Genomic DNA, 20,955 nt, shown 5'->3' on the forward strand with positions numbered 1-20,955 from the left:
TCAAGTTGGACTTTGTGTTTCCTTTCATCTCTTCCTCCTCCTGTGTGACTGGTCCCGATGACTCAGGTGGGACCCTGTCTCCCTCCTCCCATGGGGGTTCGGTCCCAAGTTCTGTGGCTTCTGTTGCTCCCCTCAGGGAGCTCCTTCCTCCCCACCCTCACCGAGCTGCTCAGGCCTCAGGGTTCCTCATCCGATTCCTGCGTCTGCCAGCTCGCCTCTCCGACTCCATCTACGAAGGTTCCTACACTTGCCACGACCCCATGTCCTCCCAGCTCTGGGTCTTCGCCCTGATGGCTCGTTTCCCATCAGCCACCACTGAGCTCGTACCCCCGCCTCAACTCCAGTTCCTTCCTTTGTGAAGCCTTCCTGGCCTCCCGGCACCCACTCCCTCAGTGCGCCTCTGTGCTGGTGCCCGCCTCTGCTCAAGCACTTGCAGATTCCACTCTGGAACCATCTGTCGGCCCTGCCAGGCTGTGAGTTTCCAGTTTTATTAGACTTTGTGCTCTTGGCGCCAGATCCCAGAGAGCGACTCCTAGTTGGTGGTATTAGTAATTAGGTGTTCAGCAAATGAGTGACTGCCTTGTCTTCCGTCTCTTTCCCAAACGGTTACATTTTGCTTAAAACTGCATTTTTTTTCAGGGTTAAGTCTGCACTCTTTATGCTTTATGCCCCCATCTCAGTGAAGTCTGACACAACCCCTTGAAGGAGATGGTATGATCACTGCCACCTTACAAATGAGGAAACTGAGGCTCAGAAAAGTTAACTCTCTTGCTTAGGGTCACACAGCTGGCAAAGGTGGAGCTTTAGTTTGAACTCAGGTCTGTCTGACTCCCAGGTCAGAGGATGGCATTTGGGGCTCCTATGACCCAGCCCACCTCGACCCTGAGGCTCATCCCCCCAGGGCCCTGCCCTGTTATTATTCCCCACAGGCTTGGCTCCTCTCAAGACACCTCGTGTTCCCCGCTAGTCACTGTCCCTTCTACGAGAAGCCTGTCCCCTCACTCTTCACCCAGCTCCACGTCGAGCTGCAGGGCTGGCTGCAGCTGGGCCTCTCTGGCTCCTGGAAGCAAGACTGCCCCTGGAAGTGCATGATGGGAAGTGCCAGGGCAGGAAAAGGCTGCAGTGGAGCCTCCTCTGCCCTTGCTGCCATCCCAACCCTCTTAGCCAGCCCCTCCCCATCAGGGCAGCCGGGCAGAGCCGCCCTATGCGGCCCGGGGGGCGCTCAAACTGTCAGTTCTGGAAGCGTGCTGACACCCCGGCCTGTGACAGGCACCTGCCAGCTCCTGCTGCCCCCTCCCATGCCCCGGCCTGGGAGCCCCTGGTCCATAGAGGCCCCTGCCGGATCCATTCCTCCATGTTCTTTGCTCAGATATTTTCTTTTTTCTCTTTTTTTACCTGCCTTTTTTTTTTTTTTTTTTTTTTTTTTTTTTGTCTTTTTAGGGCTGCCCTGTGGCATATGGAAGTTCCCAGGCTAGGGGTTAAATCAGAGCTGCAGCAGCTGGCTTATACCACAGCTCATGGCAACACTGGATCCTTAACCCACCGAGCAAGGCCAGAGATCGAACCTTCGTCCTCATGGATACTAGTTGGATTCGTTACCACTGAGCCACAACAGGAACTCCCGTTGCTCAGAAGTTTTCAAAAGGATCCCCCTTTCACCCTGCTTCCCCCTGCAGAAGGTGGTCCCTTCTCAAGCCCACCTCACACCTTGCTCCTGTATCCTCCTCACTTTCAGGAAGGGGTTAAAGACCAGTCATTCGTTCCTAAATGGGAACAAGTCTGCAGCCTTGGACAGTGACCCCCTGTGGGACAGAGAGCGCTCAGTTCCAGGGGAAGATGCAGCCCAAAGTTTCTGATCTCTGGGTAACCAAGGGGGCTCAGAGTTCAAGGCAGCAAGAGGTCTTGCCGAACTCTTCACAGGCTGCAAGTCCTCCCAGGATGCGGTCTTAACCCACCCCACCAGCCTCCCATGGATGGGCGATGTCCCCCCGTCACCTTCTCCCAAGACCTCTGTGGCTCAGCTGGTTCTCAGCAGGCCAGCCTTGGTGTCTCCTCCTTGACAGTTCTGGCCACCAGGCTGGACTTCTCTCAGGTCAGCTGTCCCATCCCCTCTTCCCCTGACACCGGCAGTGTCTCCGCTCACCTGATTCCTTCCTGGAGAGCCATGTCAAGAAGCTAGTGGGAGAGCCTGCCAAGAATCTTCTCAGCTCAGAGCCAGGGACCCTTTCTGGGTGACTGGGACAAAGCAGTTCCAGGCCATCTGTCAGAAGCCACACCCACTGGAGCAAGCAGGGAAGAACTGCTCCAGAGGGCCTGGTTTGGGGGCGGTCCTGCCGGGAGAAGCTGGCCCCAGAATGGGGTGGGGGCTGGGAACCCCCTGGGACCAATCACCTGGAAGAGGGTGGATCTGAGGCATTTTGTACGGACTGCTCTTCCTCCCACTGCCCCTCTTCAGTGTCCTGGTCCTCCGGAAGGGCTGTGGCGTTTGTCACCCGGGGAGAATCCGGCTCTGCCCAGAGCTTCAGCTGGATCTCAGGGCAATGGTCACCTGATTGTGAACTTGGACAGCGCATCTCAAGGAGCCTGTGACCTTTTCGGTAAAAGAGGGTATTTACACCAGTCATCCCGGACAGGGTAACAGTTGCATAAAATAGTGTTACGGAAAAGTTCTGGCAAGGTGACACCAAGCAGGGCTTTTTCAAGTACAGGTTATGATCGATCAGAGGGCCATGAAATTAATCTCATGGATTATGACCGAAATGTATACGTATGAACAGGGAAGGAATTGAAAAGAAAATATCAGAATGGATTGTACATCAGTATAGTATTGTGATATTTTTGTTTCAGTTATATATAGTTAAGTATGTATGCAGGGTAGGAAACTTTTTTCTTTTTTTTGTTTAGGGCCACACTCATTGCATATGTAAGTTCTCAGGCTAGGGGTCGAATCGGAGCTACAGCTGCAGGGCTACACCACAGCCACAGCAACACGGGATCAGAGCCACGTCTGCGACCTACACCACAGCTCATGGCAGCACCGGATCCTTAACCCACTGAGCGAGGGCAAGGATCGAACCTGTGTCCTCATGGATTCTAGTTGGGTTTGTTACTGCTGAGCCACAACGGGAACTCCCGAGAGTGGGAAACCCTTTAAACTGTTGGTCATGATCAAAAAACTTTTGCAATACTCTGTGTAAACATCAGGAGCAAACATGTGTTGAAGGAAGCACTGTTCAAACTGGGGCCCTTCACCCAGAGCAGAGAAATAGCACCAATACTTACCTAAGTCAGTCCCTCAAATCCACGACATCCTCTTTCCGTTTTGCCTCCCTGCTCCACCACACATGTAAGAACAAACTCAGGGTGGGCCTGGCTTTGTTGAGGGAAAGCTGAGGTCCAGTATGGACTCACTGAGCTGTAGGGTGCTCCCGGGGCCCCCTCTCCACTAGGCCCCTCCCCGAAGTTCTAAGGTTCTTTGTGCCCAGGGTCCCAGGCTGGCCCTCCTGCTAGCCATTCTCTACCTCCTGGAACACCCGGCTTTCAGGTCCTGGCTCCATGCTCTGGGTCTTCCACTAACTAGCGTCTCCTCTTCCTCCAGGTATTCGTTACATTTCTATAGGCTTTCCGGAGAGGAGTTATCAAGACATGGGTCCTGGCTCACAAATCCCCTGCTGTTCTCCCCGGGCCCCACTGTTAGAGACTGAGTGCCCTAGCGGCCTGCGCCTGGAAGGCCCATCTCCATTTGAGGCTTAGGAGTTACCTCCCTGAGGCAGAGACTCTCCAGTTTGCTATTCCAGCATCCAAAGAAATTGCTCAGCAGGTGTCGCCGGAACTGAAGCCATCATAAGGGCAATTCTGGACATGGAGCTCCACCAACCAAAGGTGTCTGCTGGCGGAGGGAAGGGTCTGGGTTCGGCCCCACGTGTGCCAGACATCCCTGGCCCAACAGCGTCACGTCTCCCCAGGGGCAGTGGTGGGCAAGGGGGGCTCAGGGTTGAAGGCTTGGAGTAGGGCCCTCCCACTCCAAGGGACACCCATGTGAAGAGCAGAGGCGGTATCTGTTTTTCTCGCGTGAACTGGGGCTAAGGGCACCTGCCAATGACCCGGCCGGCCAAGCACGGAGCATGTGCTGTCCGGTTAGGGTGGTGGTCCCCTTTGTACCCACCCCGCTCCTTACAGGTGAAGAGCAGCCACTGAGGACCAGAGAGAGGCATCCCCAGGGGAGAAAGGCACAGAAAGAACAGATTTTATGGATTTATTTTTAAAAAACAAAAACAAAAGGTTAAAAAAGTCCTTCATTTCCAACCCTGCCTGGGGGTGTGAGTGGGGGAATAGAACAAGCTGAGAAGGGGGCCCAGCCTCCCCCTTCCCTCCCTCGAGGAGAGCCCCACTCTCCCCAGGAGCCTGCAGAGGACAGGGCAAGTCAGAGGCAGGCCCTCGCCCTTCCTGCCCCACCTCCTCCTCCACGACAGCTCACACTGCTGCCAGCAAGTTCCAGAGGCAAAGAAGTGTGCGAGTGGAGGCCGAAGGCTGCCTTCTTCACCTCAGCGGTCACTCCAGCACTTCTGCCCTCGGGCCTTCGATGGGCCCCCCCACTGGGCTCCCGAGGCGGGCGGGCAGGCGGACAAGGAGGCTCGGCTCGGCCCGGCCCACTAGCAGCTTCCTTAATGCCGTCTGTGATACAGCAGGGCAGTCAGGGGACGTCACAGTGCAGGGAAGGGGCTCCGGAGAGACCTCGACCTCCGGAGAGGAAACCCTCCTGACCCCGTGGCTTTCTGATCTCGCCTCTCTGCACTGAGGCTGCCCGTCTTTCCTATTCCCCATCCTGAGGCTGAGTGGAGTCCAGGACAAAGCACTAAGTGGCTGTTTGCTACAAAACACCTGGAGATGCCAGAGGGTGGCTCTCGGCCTGTCTGTCAGTCCAGGCTCCCACACAGTTACACAGTCACACACACAGCGTTAAGGCGTCTGTGCCAGCAGGCGTGGCCAAACTGGGCCCAGCTTCTCTCTCTCCACCTGCAGAGGGTGAAGGGGGAGAACCCTTCTGGCTGCTTGAGAAACAGGCTGAAGTGGGAGAAGCTGGCAACGGAAGAGTTAGCCAGGCCTGGAGAAAAAAGTGGGAGGAAGGCAGGCAAGGGCTTCCGAGGCCTTTGATCCCGGCCTGCCCTTGGAAGTGACCCAACTCAGGTTGGGAGCCCTGACCATAAGCCCCCTGGAAAATGGGGGACGGAGGGAGGGGAAGAGAGCGGGGCTAGAGTAGTGGGACTTCGGAGGAAGCCAGTGCTATCAGTATTTACAAGCATAAAGCCCCATCTGCTACGCCGCCTACCTCTCTGCCCCTCCCACGGAAAGAAAGGCCCCTGAGAGCCATCGAGGAGGTGCTGAGACCTCCTCCCCAGCCATGCCCCACGGGGAGGGCCCCTTCCCTCGACCGGCCCTGTTTCTGGGCCCCCAGGAGTGTCCAAAGCTGGCTCTGCTCAGTCGGGAGGAGGAGCCCCGGCCTGCCCGCCACTGGCGCGGCCAGCCCTAGGAGTCCTTGAGCATGCTGATGCGCGCGTAGATCTTGAGGGCGGGCCCCAGCTTGATATTCATGGCACTCATCAGGTGGTCCTCCTTGAGCAGCAGCAGAGCTTGCCCGTCGATCTCCTGGGCGCGGAATTCCTCTGCTATCTCCTGGCAGCCTGAGGAGAGGCCACCAAAGACCGTGTCAATGAGAGCGATGGGCAGTCACTGCCCTTCAGACGCATCCTCTCACCTGATCCTCACGACCACACCCCCGGGAAGGTGTTGCTGTTGTTTCAGCTCAAGAGAGGCTGAGTGCCTCGCAAGGAGGCCGTGCCCCTTCTTCACGTGGGTGCTCCTTCATGCCCCCTCAGTGAACCGGGCTGACCCTGGGAGAGTCATATGGTGTCGTGGAGGCTAGATCTCGAAGGGCACAGCAGCTTCCCCTTGGTCTCTGGAGTAAGCCACCACCGTGTCGTGAGGACACTCAAGCAGCCCTCAGGGGAGGCCTGCCTGGGGAGGAACTGGGACCTCTGCTCTCAGCCAGCGGCTGCCCGAGGGGGCACCTTGGAGGGGGTGCAGCTCCCCGCCGTCAGGGAACTGCAGCTCTTGTTGCCATCTGACTGAGGCCTGGTAAGACTCCGAGCCAGAACTGCCCAGCTAAGCCCCTTCACAGTCTAACCCCCAGCGCTCCAGATGAGAAGGGATTATTTATTTGGCCACGAGGCTTGGCTACCCTGCTTCACAGCAGCAGGTAACCCCTGCAGAGTCTGGCATCTGGCTTGGAGGGGGGGTCTTGGGGGGGGTGCTGTAACCATGCCCTAACAGTGCACAGTCGGGGGTGTGGCCTTGGAGCTGGAAGGACTTGGAGGAGAGTGTCAGGGAACGTTCAAGGTGCTGTGAGAAACTGAGTAGAAGGCTGATGGCCTTTGAGGACACGGCTGGGGAGGCTTAAGGGAAAGCAAGGAAACCATTACTGGAAACTGGATGGAACTTGATCCTTGCTATGAAATAGAAAATTTAGTAGCACTGTTGCTGGTGGTAATCTGCGAAGCCAAGCCACCCCGTGTGCCGAGTGCCCTAGCTAGGAGGCCTCAGAACGCTGCAGGTCCTGCCTGGCTTCCTACTGCAGAAAAATGTGAGGACGAGGTGGAGGAACGCTATGTAACAGGAAGGAGCTTGGATGGGCTGGTTTGGAAAATCCCCAGCCTCTCCAGGAGGTGAATGATGCTAAAACTAAGAAATGGTTTCTAGGCAAAGCCCAATCCAGGACAGTCAAGAAAGCACGGTCTAAAGCTGAAACTCAGGGGGTGACTTACATCTTTTATTGTAACCTCAGAGAGCCTGAAGCTGCAGCTTCAGAGATCTGTTGCATCAGAAGGCTCTCGCAGGACCTGATGGGTGTGCCTCACAGAGCCTTTCCATGCAACAGCCTGCTTCTAAGATCGTTAAGGGCACTGCCTCAGCTTCAGGAGAAGCCTAGTGTAGGGAAGGGCTTGGGGACCTTTTTGCATATGGGTTTTGTCTAATGGACCGGACCCGAACTGGATTCATAAAAAGCCCACAAAGACTTTAAGAGAACCATCTGGAAGAAACACTGCTCACTTGGACTGAAAGGGTCAGAAGGTAATACAAAAGAAAGGCAGCAAGAAGTAGGCTGAGAAAACAACCCCACTGAAAACAGGCTGCTTTTCACAGGAGAGAAAAGGTGACTCGGAGGGAAAGAGAATCACTGCAGGCTTTGAGTCCTATCAAGGAAATGCCAGCAGGTGCCCTGATATGGATCAGAGACTCCTGCAACCTCCCATGTCGTCCCTTTTTTTTTTTTTTTTTTAATTTATTTTTAAAATGTTTTATCTTTTTAGGGCCCTGCCTGTGGCATAGGGAGGTTCCCTGGCTAGGGGTGGAATCAGAGCTGCAGCTACAGGCCTACACTGCAGCCACAGCAACGTGGGATCTGAGCCGCGTCTGGGCAACACATCTGGCTTTGCGGCAATGCCAGATCCCCAATCCACTGAGCAAACCAGGGAGCAAACCCACGTCCTCATGGATACTAGTCGGGTTCTGAACCCACTGAGTCACAACAGGAACTTCGTGTGTAGCCCCTTCTTGAATGGGGCATCCTGAATGGGCATGTCTAAGTGGTTAGCCTGTGCCTGTCCCACCAGATCCTGGGTTTGTGGCAGGACATGGATAACCTGTTCCTTGTCCTCAGGTCTTTGGATTGAGAGGAATCACACGTGAGGATCTGGGCCCAGGGAGCCTCATCTGTGCTTGAACCTGAGTTAGGTGCCAAGATGCTGGACCTCAAACCACTGCTGTAATGGGATGAGACTCGCGGGGCCTTGGGTAGGGGTGAGGGTGTTCTGCAGGAGGGAGGAACATGAATCATCGGGGTGAACGAGGTAACCAGCCTCCGAACAGCTCCCAATCATCCCTGCTTCCCTTTCATGCCTTCACGAGTCCCTCACAATGAATGAGGTTGTCCTGTGTGATCAATAAGCTATGGCTGATGTGACAACATGTGACTGCTGAGGCTAGATCATAATGGGCACAGCGGTGGCTTCCACCTTGCTCTCTTGGATCACCCCTTGTGGGCACAAGTGGCTGCTGTAAGAACACTCAAGCAGGAGCTGGTTCAGAAACGACCCACGTGGAGAGGAACTGAGGCCTCTTGCAACAGCCACACCCTCCTTGGGAATCACGTGAGTGGGGCTCCTTGGCAGAGGATCACACAGCCCCGGTTGAGTTTTCAGACGGCCTGAGTCTTGGCGGACATTTTCATCACAGCCTCGAAAGCGTCTCTGAGGCAGAACGGCCGGCTGAACCACTCCCGAATTTCTTACCCACAGTACCTGTGCACTATCAAATTTGGGGGATGAAGCAAGAGATAACCACTACCCTGGGTTAAGTGGCAGAGCCAGGGTCTGTGTAAGCAGGAAGTCTACTCTTTTCTTTCTTTCTTTTTTTTTTTTTTGCTTTTTTAGGGCTGCACCTGAGATATATGGAGGTTCCCAGTCTAGGGGTCGAATTGGAGCTGCAGCTACCAGCCTACAGCAATGCAGGATCTGAACCATATCTGCAACCTACCCCACAGCTCACAGCAATGCTGGATCCTTAACCCACTGAGTGAGGCCAAGGGTCAAACCCACATCCTCAGGGATACTAGCTGGATTAGTTTCCTCTGAGCCACGATGGGAACTCCCGCAAGTCTGTGCTTGATGACTACACCCCACTTCGGTCTCCTGTGGTCGCCATCAATACCTGACCTGTTCAGCGACTGGTGAGACTGGCAGAAGAAAACGGTAGAGAAGCTCTGGGGACTCACTGAAAGCAGGTGTGCAGATGTGAGGTTTGTCCCTAGATCCAGCCCTCGAGCTGTCCCACACTGCACGGCCGGGTTACACGCAGCCACCAGCCACCTCACATGCATGCATGTCTTCCTGTCTCTACTCAGGGTATTCCTGAGGCAAGCCCTCCATCGGGCACAGGCCTGTGTGCCTGCTGACATTCAGGTGATGTTTCCTTCACTTGATGTTCTCCTTGACAGATCTCCTGGGCTCCCGCCTGACGCCCCTCCCAACCCGCCCCGGAGACACACAGGTTTGGTCACAGCATCATCCTCCATGCAGGCTCCTACCTGGGCCTGTAAATATGTCAATTACAGCCCCAGAATAGTATTTAGAGTCTGTCTGTACTAGAATTCGAGCTCTTACAGGCAGGCACCTCTTCCCGCTCATCTCTGCACCCCTGGTTCCGAACCCGAGTCCCTCACGGAACTTCCTCATCCCTCCCAGTGGCCCCCTCATCCCGAGCTGCTCCAGGCGGGCATGGACCCCCAAGGGCCCTACCTGGCAGGGAGCGGATGAACTCATAGACGTCTTCCACGTTCCATTTGGTGGGCTCACTTGGCAGGAAGTGGTGTCCCATGCCCACGAGGTCCCGCATGTGCATGTCCGGGAGCTCCAGGTCCCGCTGGCCTTGTCGCCGGCGGGAGGTGGACGAGCTGGCTGAGATGGGTGACAAGGGTTCCTCGTAGCTTGAGTTATCTGAGCAACGGCTGGAGTCCTCCTGGCTGTGTGTTAGCTGCAGGGCAGCAGTGACGGAAAGGGGTACAGTGCCTGCTGGCTGAGAGCAGAGAGAAACCGTTTTCCTCAGGACGGGGGAGAAACCGCCCTAAGCACAGTGTGGGCAAAGGCAGCTAGCGTCTCCCTTTCCCACACTATGTGTGCCTCAACGCAGCTCTGCATTCCTAGATCAAAAAGCATCTTCTGTGATGTCCCCTCGCTGAGCCTAAGCAGAGTTACTCCTGGTACTGGACTATATAATGCACTGTACTGCAACAATCTGATTATATATCTGTTTTTTTTTCTTCTAGATGTGGGTTTTGGGGGGTTTTTTTGGCTGCGCTAGTGGCACGGGGCCAGGGATCAAACCCATGCCACAGCAGCGACAATGCTGGATCCTTAACCTGCTGAGCCACCAGGGAACTCCCCAGGTAGGGGGTTTTTAAGCAGGGCTCTATGGGTTTGGGGGATGGTCTGGGAATCCCCTGAAAGAGCATGTAAAAGGTGTGCATGTGCACTTTGGAACCCACCCAACTTTCATCAGATGCTTAAAGAGTGTTTATGACCAAAACAGTAACAGTAAACTGCAAATACACGTAAGGTCAGAGGCGTAATACTACGCTGTGAGCTCCTTTAGTACAGCTTAGAGCTTTAGTGCCTAACAAGGTTTTTGGCATAAAGCCAGTGCCAAAACATATGAACAAATGCCCATGTTCCTGGCAGAGGCTTCCAGGGACTCAGCGCTCTAATGTTCCGAGGCAACAAGGCGGGGCAGGAAGGGGTGCCCGCCTCCTTCTCGCCTAAGCCCTCCACCGAAGACAGGAGCTGAGAGCCTGTCTCTCTGCAGGGCCAGGTGGGGGAGCCCCACTACCACAGCCCCAGGAGTCAAGGATGGAGGCAGACTGGAAGAAAAGGGTGAAGTCGGGACAAGGTCACGGACAAGAGCAAGTTAAGCATCCATAGGTCTAAATAAAGGGACCTATAGAGAGACAAGGGGGAGGCTGGATCTGGCCGGCGAGAGATGAGACCACGATGGAGCACTGACTCCCGAAGTGTCTGGCTCCCGTCAGGACGGGAGGTCATGAGAACTCGAGAGAATGAGCTGCAGGCTCTGCCAGCCTTCTCACCTGCTTCTTGGTATCCTTGGTAAGTGTTGGCAGACTGGTTTTGCTGGCCCGACGGCGGTTGTGGGTCGTGGCTCCTGCCTTCTGCAACTTGCTCCGGTCCGAGTGGAAAAGGCCCACCCGTTTGGTGCATCCCACGTTGTACCTGCCAGAGTCCGGGCAACAAGGGGAGTCAGGGCAGCCGCAGGGCAAAGGGGCCCCAGGAAGAGTTAAGAGCAGCCAAGGCAGTGGGCAAAATCGGAGTCCGTCTCCTCGTTCTGCTCCTAAGCCCATCACTTATTACTGGCCATGTGAATTGGGGCAAGTCACTCTACCCCTGAGCCTGCTTCCCTGTCTGGAGCTGGGGGTGAGACCACCCCGCCTCTTTCTTTAACTGGTCGGCGATGACACGAGCTAATGTACGCCAAGTGCTGCCACAACAACTTGGGTCATGGCGAGAACTCAGGGCTGCTTGTGTCACACAGGTACTGTGTACTCTACTCTACATGTTACCTGTGCCTAGAAACTAGTGTCCACTGTCCTGATGGAGAGGAGCTTGGCAAAGCATCACAAAGGTGCCAAGAGGACCTCCGGCACAGCCAGAGGGGGGAGGGCTGGGGACAGCCTTACTCTCGCTGGTCTGCAGGGCATCTCTGCCTGGGGGCCTAGAGGGTTCTCCTGGGGGAGCTTGCAGCCTCTTCTGCCTTGGCACAAAGACCACCCAGGGCACAGCGTCAGGCAAGTCTAAATCCCCAGCCTGAGGACTTGAGGCATAGTTACTTCTCCGCTGAGCCTCAGTTTCCTAACGTGTCTGAAGAGCACAAGAGCAGCACCTGCCTCGCAGTGACACTTTAAAGCTTAGATGGCATGAAGCATATCGGCCCCCAGGAGAGCCTGTGCACGGCAGCCTGCAAATAAACAACACTGGTGTTCCCAGCAATCCTTTATCTTCTAGGCTGGGCGAAAGCTCACAAAGGGAACATCTCTGGGCAAAACGTCTGGGGGAGGCTTAGGTAAACCCTAAGGAAAGGGGAGCTGCCAAGGACAGTGCTGGGGACACAGGAGACCAGCCAAGCGAAATGCCACTTCTTTCCCTTGGACTCCAAGCCGCTTGCTCTGATCTGCCTGTGGGAGTTCTCTGGCGCATGAGTGACCTTCCAGGTGGAGGAAACAGGGAGCTGGGTATCAAGGTGCAGCCCTGAGCAAAGGGAAGGGGCTGGGCCCCGCAGCGGGCTGGGGCGCTTACCTTTTTGCACAAGCCATGGAACAGAAGCGCTTGGAACGCTTGAATTTGTAGGCAAAGTCCACCCGGCCACAGAGCTCACACTTGAGTTTGAGGGGAGTACCCTCCTCTTTGGATTCTGACAAGCATGAAAATCGGTAAGTGTGGAGAAGGAGCAACAGGACTGCCCACAGCCCCACCCGGGGCCTCTCTGCTCTGTCCTGCCTGTCCCCCACGCCCCAGAGCCGTGCCCAGCTGCAGTGGCAGCAGCTCAGAGAATGCCAAGCTGCTTTCATCACTGCTTTTGGAAGGGGTACGGTTTTGCCCCTGGAAAGTAGCCCAGGGTGTCCAAAGATGGCTCCCGGATACGTGACAGTTTTTCATTTTAGAGACAACACATGGATGGGGAAGAACTGGCACCCCTGTTTATGGCCTTGGAAGACAGCAGGAGGCTCAGAGGAATACCTGATGCTGTCACCGCTGGTATGGAACTACCCCACCCTCCGTGAGGCATCGAGCTGGCTGCCAGCCTGGCTAACAGAGCCCGGGGGGTTCTGTAGCCTAGGCAGGCACCACGCCCGCCTCCTTTGAGTCAGTGGCTCATGTGGCAAGTGCAGCCCTTGCCTGGCCACCACTGTGCCTCCGAGCTGGCCCCCGTCCGGAGGATAGGCTCCTGAGGCAGTGGAGGAAGCACACGAGCTGCCTGGGGCTGCTCCTGCAGGCCTACAACTCACCAGCACTTAGACAGGAAAAGCCACTCATAGAATTCCAGGGCTGGAGGAGGGGCAGGGGATAAACAGTTCCCCCCGGGGCAGGGATTCTTGCTCATGTTCTAGGGACAAGGCTGAGCAGGCACTGGGGGAAACGTCTGGTCAACTGACATGTTCACACTCTCCCTGGCTCTGAGCCCGTCTGCACACACCAAGAAAGGTGGCTGAAGCCCCGCCAACATCCTGTTCCGCCCCGCCAGAAGCCCTAGCATCCAGAGTCTGAGACGCTACCTTGCAGATAGGGCTCCTCCATCTCCGAGTCAGTGGTGGTGGTATGGTCCTGCTGTGGAAGCTTCTCAGGCAAGAACCCCTGTGCATACTTCTTCTTGAGATTCCCCACCAGCAGGGACGAGCGTCCCACCTAGAGGACAAGGTGACATGGAGGCCATGAGGGTCAGGTGGTTTCCTTGCTAACCAGCCTCATCAAAATTACACGTATAAAGCACCCAGAACAGATGCTGGCCTCTGCACCCGCACCCCCCAAAGCACACCACGCTGAAGGCCTGTTTCGCAGTTTAGTCTATGAGGCCAGATGCCAATGGCCACTAAAATATGGGGACGGAAATGGCTTCAACCCAGGACCAGTGGATGGCTGGGGGGGGGGGGGGGTCAGGAGAATACCTCCTGTCCCAAGTGTCTAAGAGGCAGAGGTGGAGGCAGAGATCGGGTTCCCCACACCACTGGAACAAGGGCCAGGCCTAGCGCTCCCATGTCACTGGGCAGGAACACAGCCGAGGCTGTGTGTGAGTGTGCGTGAGCCAGAGACTCATCCTTTCTGGATGTCTTACTGCTCTCTCCCTTACCGCTGCCCCACCTGAGCCAGAGGGACAGGCAGCCACAGAAAAGAGGAGGAAAACGCGGACGCTGGGCCACACGGGAAGGCAAAGGCCTTTGGTGATGCCAGGACCTTGGACTGGCTGAGTCCCTCTCTGGTTCACTCCTTTTGCTGCCTTTTGGTCAGGCAGCCTGGGGGCCGGATTACTAGCCATTCTGCCCCCGCCCTGTGAGACCAGCTGGGTTCTGGTATTTCTCCGGGAGACCAAGGCAAGGACCCAGTCCCATGAGGGAACGGATGTGACAGGGCTAGAGCTACTTAGAGCTACGGTGCTCCGGGATTCCTCTACCACTTTGTCACAGGCCTTGACCAACCTCCAGAGGGAAAGAGGACAAGAATCTATCTTGGCATTTTTGTCTCTTGGCATTTGGGAAGGGCAGCCCACCCATCTCCGTTAATCAAGCTTAGAGACTTCGGCTGACCATTCAGCCGACTCCTGGATCTAAAGAATGCACAAGAGACAGAAGGCGTCCCATGAAGACGCTGTGTCTCCAAGAGCTGGTTCCCTCTCTCACGAGAGAGGGTGGCGGGCGCCTGGCTCTGGGCTCCTCCCTCCCACAGAGCAGGCCACCTGCCTCCCCAATCCACACTGTGTGCCGTCAGCTCCAGGCGCTGTGCTCTGAGAAACTGTCCTCTTGCCTCTTCTCCACCTGCCCCTGGCCTTATGCTCTAACTGGGGAAACCTGATGAAGGGCCCCTTAATCTCCTTCACTCTGCTTTCAAGGCTCTGTCCCCAGAAAAGAAGCTTCAGGCTCGAACTCTGTTCTGTGGTCTTCTTTTCAGATAGATCATGAGATGTCTCCTCTACACATGTGCCTTTTGCTCTCTAACGGGCCACGGTGTTGCCGTTTGGGGGTTTTGGCATTAAAACCCGAAAGAGGTCTCATCTCCCAAAGTCCATCATCCTGCACCAAATGCCCCATTGTGAACGCCCTTCCAACCAAGGGGGTTGCACTTCACCAGGCAGGGACACAGCTGAGTCTGGGTGGAAACTTCTAACCAAGGGTCCTGCCAACTAGTCTTAGTCACTGATCCCTTCTGGACCTTAGGGAGCCACTCAATCCTACAAAGAAAAAGGCTCTGATATTCCTTTGGGGGAAAGTTAGCAAGGGAAGAGCAAAATTTTCACATATTCAGAAATTTCACATGGAAATGTAAAAATATTCTAAGACACATCCAAAATATACTTATTTAAAAAAAAAAAAAAAAAAGAGGGGAAAAGAAGTAGTCCGTACCGGGAAAGGCTCCGCCCCCTCCTGGATCACAAACCCTTCGATAACATGCGTCAGGATTTGGGGTTTCACAATGGCCTGTGGTGGTTTATTCTCACCATTCTGGGGGGCAGTGCCGGTGATGCTGGAGGCAGAGTTTCCGTTCCCTGAGGTCATGCCGGGGCTGCTGAGGTCGGTCAGTGCATGAACAATGCCCTGCCCTGTCTCTGTACAAGGGAAGCAGGAAAACACAAGCAGGGGAGGTCAGCACCAGGTCCAGGCCAGCAGAAGGACAGCAGGGACTCCATAGCACCCGGCTTCCTCCCGGAGCCAAATGGCAAGGCAAAACCAGCAGTCCCCTCCCTCCCTCAAGGACTCGTTCAAAAGTGGTGCAGTTTCAACAGACACACCATCAAGTGTGACTACAGTCTGCTCTGCAGCAATGCAGCTCGATGGCCAGCGGTGTTTCTTAATTTCCCCAACTATGCTAGGAGTAGTTCCAACACTTTAAATAGGCAAGGATGCTGTCTTTGAGGAGTTAAGACCTTGGTCAATGTTGACCTGGACAAACAAGTTAACAGCCGCTCAAGAGAGACAATATATTCAACATGGTATCTAAAAGCAGGATGAAAAGCTGAGCTAGGCATAAGGCTTGGGGTGTGATGGGGCCTGGGAGAGAGAGGTTGAATGAACCTTCTCCGAGGTTCCTCAGGGAAGGGGTAGATGCCAAGCAGGCTGGGAAAGGTCAAAGTATGGAACCTCAAGGAAACCCCACTCCATCGGCTGCCTATGCGGAGACTGATTTTCTGGGCTCACTGCGTTAAGACGCGCGTGTCCACTTCTCCACCAAGGAAGCCACCAGGCAGAGCGGAGGTTTTCTACGCTGCTTCTCCAGGTCTTATGCTCCCAATCAAACCACTCGTTCGTTCAGTTCTCAGCTCAAGAGCCAGTGAGTTCCAGCCAACCAGATTCCTCCCCCTACAGACAGCCTCGCCTAAGTTCTCCTCTCCGTGGGCCTGCCAGTTTTCCTCTGAGAGGCCTACCAGGGCGCTTCAAACAGTGTGATGAGGTGCTTCTAGGCACCCACACCACCAGGGACCTCCTCTTCCCCACTTCAAACAGTACCTCTCATTTGGTGCTTCACTGTTTTATAAGCAAGTTTTATCTCCTCATTTTGGTAACTCCCCCACCACCCCTGCCCAGGGCCCTTCTCTACCACCAACTGTGTGAGCTGGGGCTGCCTTTCACCTGGAACTTCCTAAAAAAGAAAAAAAGAAAAAGCCATTTCTTTACTGCAACAAGGCTCCTGACAGTAAGCCTAACCCAAGGTGTGTATAAGTGTTACACATTTAAAAAACGATTTCAGTATATTTATTAGTTAGGCAATTTTTGCACGAAATTTTTATGAAGATGCTCTTCTCTCATGTTAAAGATCTAAGATACATACCACAGAACAGGAATTCACAATGCTTAGTTACATAGCATGGGGCAATACAAATAAATTCATTTTATAAAATGTTTATAATTGGTTCATTTTCTTGCTAGTAGTTTTTGTGTGCAATAAACTGAGATAAATCTTTTTTTTTGGATTAAAAAAAAGAGTTGGCCATGACATATGCTTTAGCACTGAGACCTCTATAATTTAACTGTAATACATTTCAGAGCTAAGCAGGAGTCACCTAAGGGGTGTGATTAATGAGATTTTTTAAAAACTAATTTTTGGGGGTATTTGCATTGTGGCTTAGTAGGTTAAGGACCTGACCTTGTCTCTCTGAGGATGCGGATTCAATCCCTGGCCTCCCTTGGTAGGTTAAGGATCCATCATTGCTGTAGTGTAGGTTGCAGATGCAGCTTGGATCTGGTGTTGCCGTGGCTGTGGCACAGGCCAGCAGCTGTAGCTCCAATTTGAACCCTGGCCTGAACCTCCATATGCTGCAGGTGTGGCCATAAAAAGAAAAAAGATAAAAATTAAATTCAAAATAAAAAATATTAAAAAATTAATCGGGGGGGGGCAGAGAACGAAAGTCATACCAGCAAGTTACAAAAATTGATTTCAGTGTTTACAGTCATTTGAAATTTCTTTTCCTTTTTGGCCATGCCCACAACATACAGAAGTTCCTGGTCAGAGATGAAACCTGTACCACAGCAGTGACCCAAGGAACTGCAATGACAATGCTGGATCTTCAGCCCACTGTGCCACAAGGAAACTGTGAAAAAATTTTTTTGACAGTTTTGACTTTTCTATAGGGATAAAAAACTCTTGGAATTTTTTTCTTCTTTTTACCCCCCACACCTGTGGCATATGGAGGTTCCCAGGCTAGGGGTCTAATTGGAGCTGCAGCTGCAGCCTATGCCAGAGCCACAGCAATGCAGAAGCTGAGCCATGTCTGCAACCTACACTGCAGCTTGTGGCAACACCGGATCCTTAACCCACTGATGGAGGCCAGGGATGGAACCCGCATCCTCACAGACACTATGTCCCTGCTGAGCCACAATGGGAACTCTGCAATCAATCTTTCTAAATTGTAAAGGTTTGGGAACTGGAAAAAAAAACCTTTCCTTAACATTCTACGTATAAGAAGGATAGTGGTAATTACACAATCAATCATATTATGTTTCTTTGCTTTTAAATTTTAAATACTTAAGTCTGTATTTACATAATTGCATTTTCTCTGCTTTTATTTTAAAATATTTTCAAAATGCACAAAGAGAAATCCACATTTTATTTGAAGCTATAAATACACGTTGTTAAAGTAGAAAGCTTGCTATGTAAGTTAAAATTCTATTTTTAGATGATGGCCATCTAATTAAAGCCTAGGAAAATACTCCCTGGTTTCTCTAAATACAGATTACAGAATCATAAGATTCCCAACGCTGGGCCCTTCTCTATGACAGCCCCACCCAGTGATCTGCTGGCATCCATTGGAAGACTGTGAGTGACAAAGGAACTCACTATCTCTGAAGGAGTCTGCTCCCACCTTGGGCACTTTAATTAATAAGTTCTTGCTTACAATGAGCCAAAAACCTATCTTCTGTTAATTTCTGCCCGCTTATCCTGGTTCTAATCATATTCACATAAGGGGCAAAAACACAGGCTTAGAGACTGGCCTCTATCCCTCAAGTGCATTAGGGGCAGTCCTATCTGTCTCTGAGCCTCACTTTCTCCAGCTATAAAATAAGGACCACAGTTAAGACCTACCCTATGGTGTCACCATGAGGACTAAGTGAAATGAAGAGCAGTGCAGTGCCAGCACACTGGGAAAGGCTCCAGAAGCACTCCTGGTGTCCTGAAGGATGTCACTCAGGACCCCAGTATATGTTCTCTCCTCCCGGCCCCACTTCTTCTGCTCCTTCAACTATTTCTTACCTAAAATGCTCTGAGTTCATCATCACCTTAGGTCTTTTAAAGCTGGTACTTAGTCCATACGAACATAATGTATCAAGTGGATTGATTTGAGAGATCCAGTTGGTAAGATTTTTGCTTTGTTTTGTTTCTCTTGAATGCAACTGCATTCCTCACTGAGAGCACAGATGGAAGGAAATGAGTGACTCCCCTGTTTTAGTCTATAATCCTTCTATGGAATTAATTCGTCCTCCTCTCAATTCTGGGATCACACTCGCCTCCCGCTTTTCACTGATATTTATCCCCAAACAGCTTGATACCTTGGCTCCTTCTTTGGGATCTTGTTGGAGTTCTCCTTGCCCCCTGCCCTCTTCTCTCAGATCTATGCCACTAATGTACGCTGCCAGACAAGGCGGTAGCTCTTGAGGTCAGATTCTTTCCTCATGCCAAATACAGTAGCAGAGACATTCAACAGCGCCAAGGCTACAGAGCCAATGCCTAACTCTGGGACGCAAAGACTTTTTTTTGGACTCTAAAGTTTTTTTGGGAATCTTAAGGGTTTTTTTTTTTTTTTTAAGAAGATCTTATAAAAAAGCAAGAGAACAAACTAATAAACCCTTTTACCACAACATTAGAAACGACCACTCTCCATTATAACTCTGGGGCAGGTGACAGGGGAGACAGAATCCAAGGCATGGAAACCCTGTACAAAGGTGTGCAGATGTTCTGTTCGGCAGTTGTCTTGCAGGCCAACACCTCATCATCTGCTTCAGTAACAAAGGAGTTTGGGCTACTTCTGGAATGACCAAACAGGATCTTGCCACCTGCCAAGCTCACAACACTAAGATTAATTTAATCTGCTTCCCGCTCTCCCAGACTGCTTCGCGCCTGCTTAGGGGAAAGCAGCTTAAACTTGCAGAAACCTGCCCTGCTGGCCCCGAGGGCGAAAAGACAGAGACAAAGAAATACTCTATCTTTGGAATTCTTCTTCACACAGTTCCCCTGACGGGTGAGGGCTGCTGGGATTCTCACAGGTCTCAAATGCCTTCACACAGCGTTCAGGCACCTGGATCTGAAAGGTGGAGGCCAGGACACCCTGAGTAGGAGCAGCCCTGGGAGGGAAGGAAAGCCAGGCTTCAGTGGCGGGGCGGGAGGGTAGAATCTAGCCTTTAATTGAAGCTGACTACAATGGGCTAGGTATTCAGATCCGAATGAACAAAGCAGTGTGCTCTGGGGGAGTCAATACCTAATATATGCCTCAACATCTATGCTGCTTCTCCACTAGGGGCTCATAGGCTCAGGTAGAAACAGCCCTTCTAGGGATGGGAGAAAACAGAAAGGGACCCCCCCTCATCCCAAGCGGCCCCATTTGTGAAATTATCTGCTATGGGGCTGATCTCCTCCACTAGGCAAAGCAGGTGTCTTTAGGCAGGGCTGTATCTTCGGGGGTTAACCCAGTGTCCAAGGTCTGGCAGCCGTTTAATGGCTGCTGAACTGGGGTGTGTGGAACCCGTGGTCTCCGCCTTCACGGTTGCCCAAAGAGTACAGATCTCTGCACGCTTTCAACAGCAACTTGTCACCAGCCGAGGTTTGTAAATCATTTTCTGAAGTGATAATGACTGCCAGCGGCTGGGCTGGTGCCTGCCTCCCAGAGTGGCATTTCTGAGTACCTGGCTATAAAGAAGAGTAAGAGCTACTCCTTAGCACATTTCTTCTTGTTAGAGCAGGGACTTCTTCAGTAGAAGGGAGATACAGCCTTACATTGACCCCAAAGACTGGAGCTCCGGATTCCCGGGCCCCTTTGAAATATTAATGCTGGCTTTGGGCATTCAGAAAGGCATGCCGGCCTTTAGAGGCGGAGGCTGGAGGCTGCTCTAAAAACAGCCCTGTGCCCAGGGCCTGGAGGTAGGTGTCCAGACAGGCTGAGCTCTCCTGCCCGCTGAGGACAGAGGTCAGGCTGGCCCCAGCTATGCACCATCTGGGCCACTTCAGAACCAGTTATGACACTCTTTACAAGCACAGATAAGACAAAAATCACCAGTGATGCTGAAATACAGTTCAGTACTAACATTTATTGGAGGTATTTCAGATGACCTGGCTGTTCATTCTAGATGCCCTTAAAACAAGAAGCCTTGAAGACCTGACCTCAGAGGAAATGGAGGCCAAGCAAAGCCCCTCCTCCCCTTGGCTTGGCCAGTGGCTACTTCTACTTTCTCTAGACCTAAGGAGAAAGGAGTATTTTTTTAATTTATTTATTTATTTATTTATTTATTTGCCTTTTTTCCCCCCTAGGGCCGCTCCCGCGGCATATGGAGATTCCCAGGCTAGGGGTCCAATCAGAGCCGTAGCCACCAGCCTACACCAGAGCCACAGCAACGCAGGATCCGAGCCGTGTCTGCGACCTACACCACAGCTCACGGCAACGCTGGATCGTTAACCCACTGAGCAAGGCCAGGGATCGAACCTGCAACCTCATGGTTCCTAGTCGGATGCATTAACCACTGTGCCACGACGGGAACTCCGAAAGGAGTATTTTAATTCACAAGACTTCTAGCGACCCTTGCGTGGCAGTAGCAGAACTGAGACAGAGCTAATGAAGTTAATAAAGGATTTAAGGAAGCAGAGTAGGTGATAACATGGCTCATTTGCTTGTAGCAAATTCTGCTCGACAAATGGCAAAACAAGGGCGCTTATACAACACAGAACGTTCTCTCCAGGCCCCTGGCTCTGAAGTCCTGCTTGCTGTGCCTGAGCTTAGCAGGACAGTCATGTGGCCAGGAGGGCTGACAGCAGGATTCGTAAACAACTGCTTGCTCTTGACAGACCCTGAATGGAGCACCTGCACAGGGACGCCCCGGGCAGCCGCATCCCAGGCCACATCCCAGGCTGAGAGCAGCTGACG

General features: G+C 52.9%; 1 protein-coding gene across 6 annotated transcripts in view; it reads right to left on the bottom strand.

The window, feature by feature from the left end:
- The window catches only part of PHC2 (polyhomeotic homolog 2), a 111,246-nt gene continuing 94,530 nt past the window's right edge, over positions 4,240-20,955 (bottom strand). For all 6 annotated transcript variants that reach the window (XM_021095847.1, XM_021095848.1, XM_013999141.2 and 3 more), the window contains 6 exons: positions 14,735-14,937; positions 12,896-13,025; positions 11,919-12,033; positions 10,697-10,838; positions 9,354-9,630; positions 4,240-5,681 (listed from right to left, as the gene is read on the bottom strand). In XM_021095847.1, the coding sequence (XP_020951506.1) occupies positions 5,527-5,681; positions 9,354-9,630; positions 10,697-10,838; positions 11,919-12,033; positions 12,896-13,025; positions 14,735-14,937 (1,022 nt within the window). In that variant the 3' untranslated portion in view covers positions 4,240-5,526. The remainder of the gene's footprint in view (positions 5,682-9,353; positions 9,631-10,696; positions 10,839-11,918; positions 12,034-12,895; positions 13,026-14,734; positions 14,938-20,955) is intronic.

Source organism: Sus scrofa, chromosome 6 (assembly GCF_000003025.6).
Source record: "Sus scrofa isolate TJ Tabasco breed Duroc chromosome 6, Sscrofa11.1, whole genome shotgun sequence".
Taxonomy (NCBI): Eukaryota; Metazoa; Chordata; class Mammalia; order Artiodactyla; family Suidae; genus Sus; species Sus scrofa.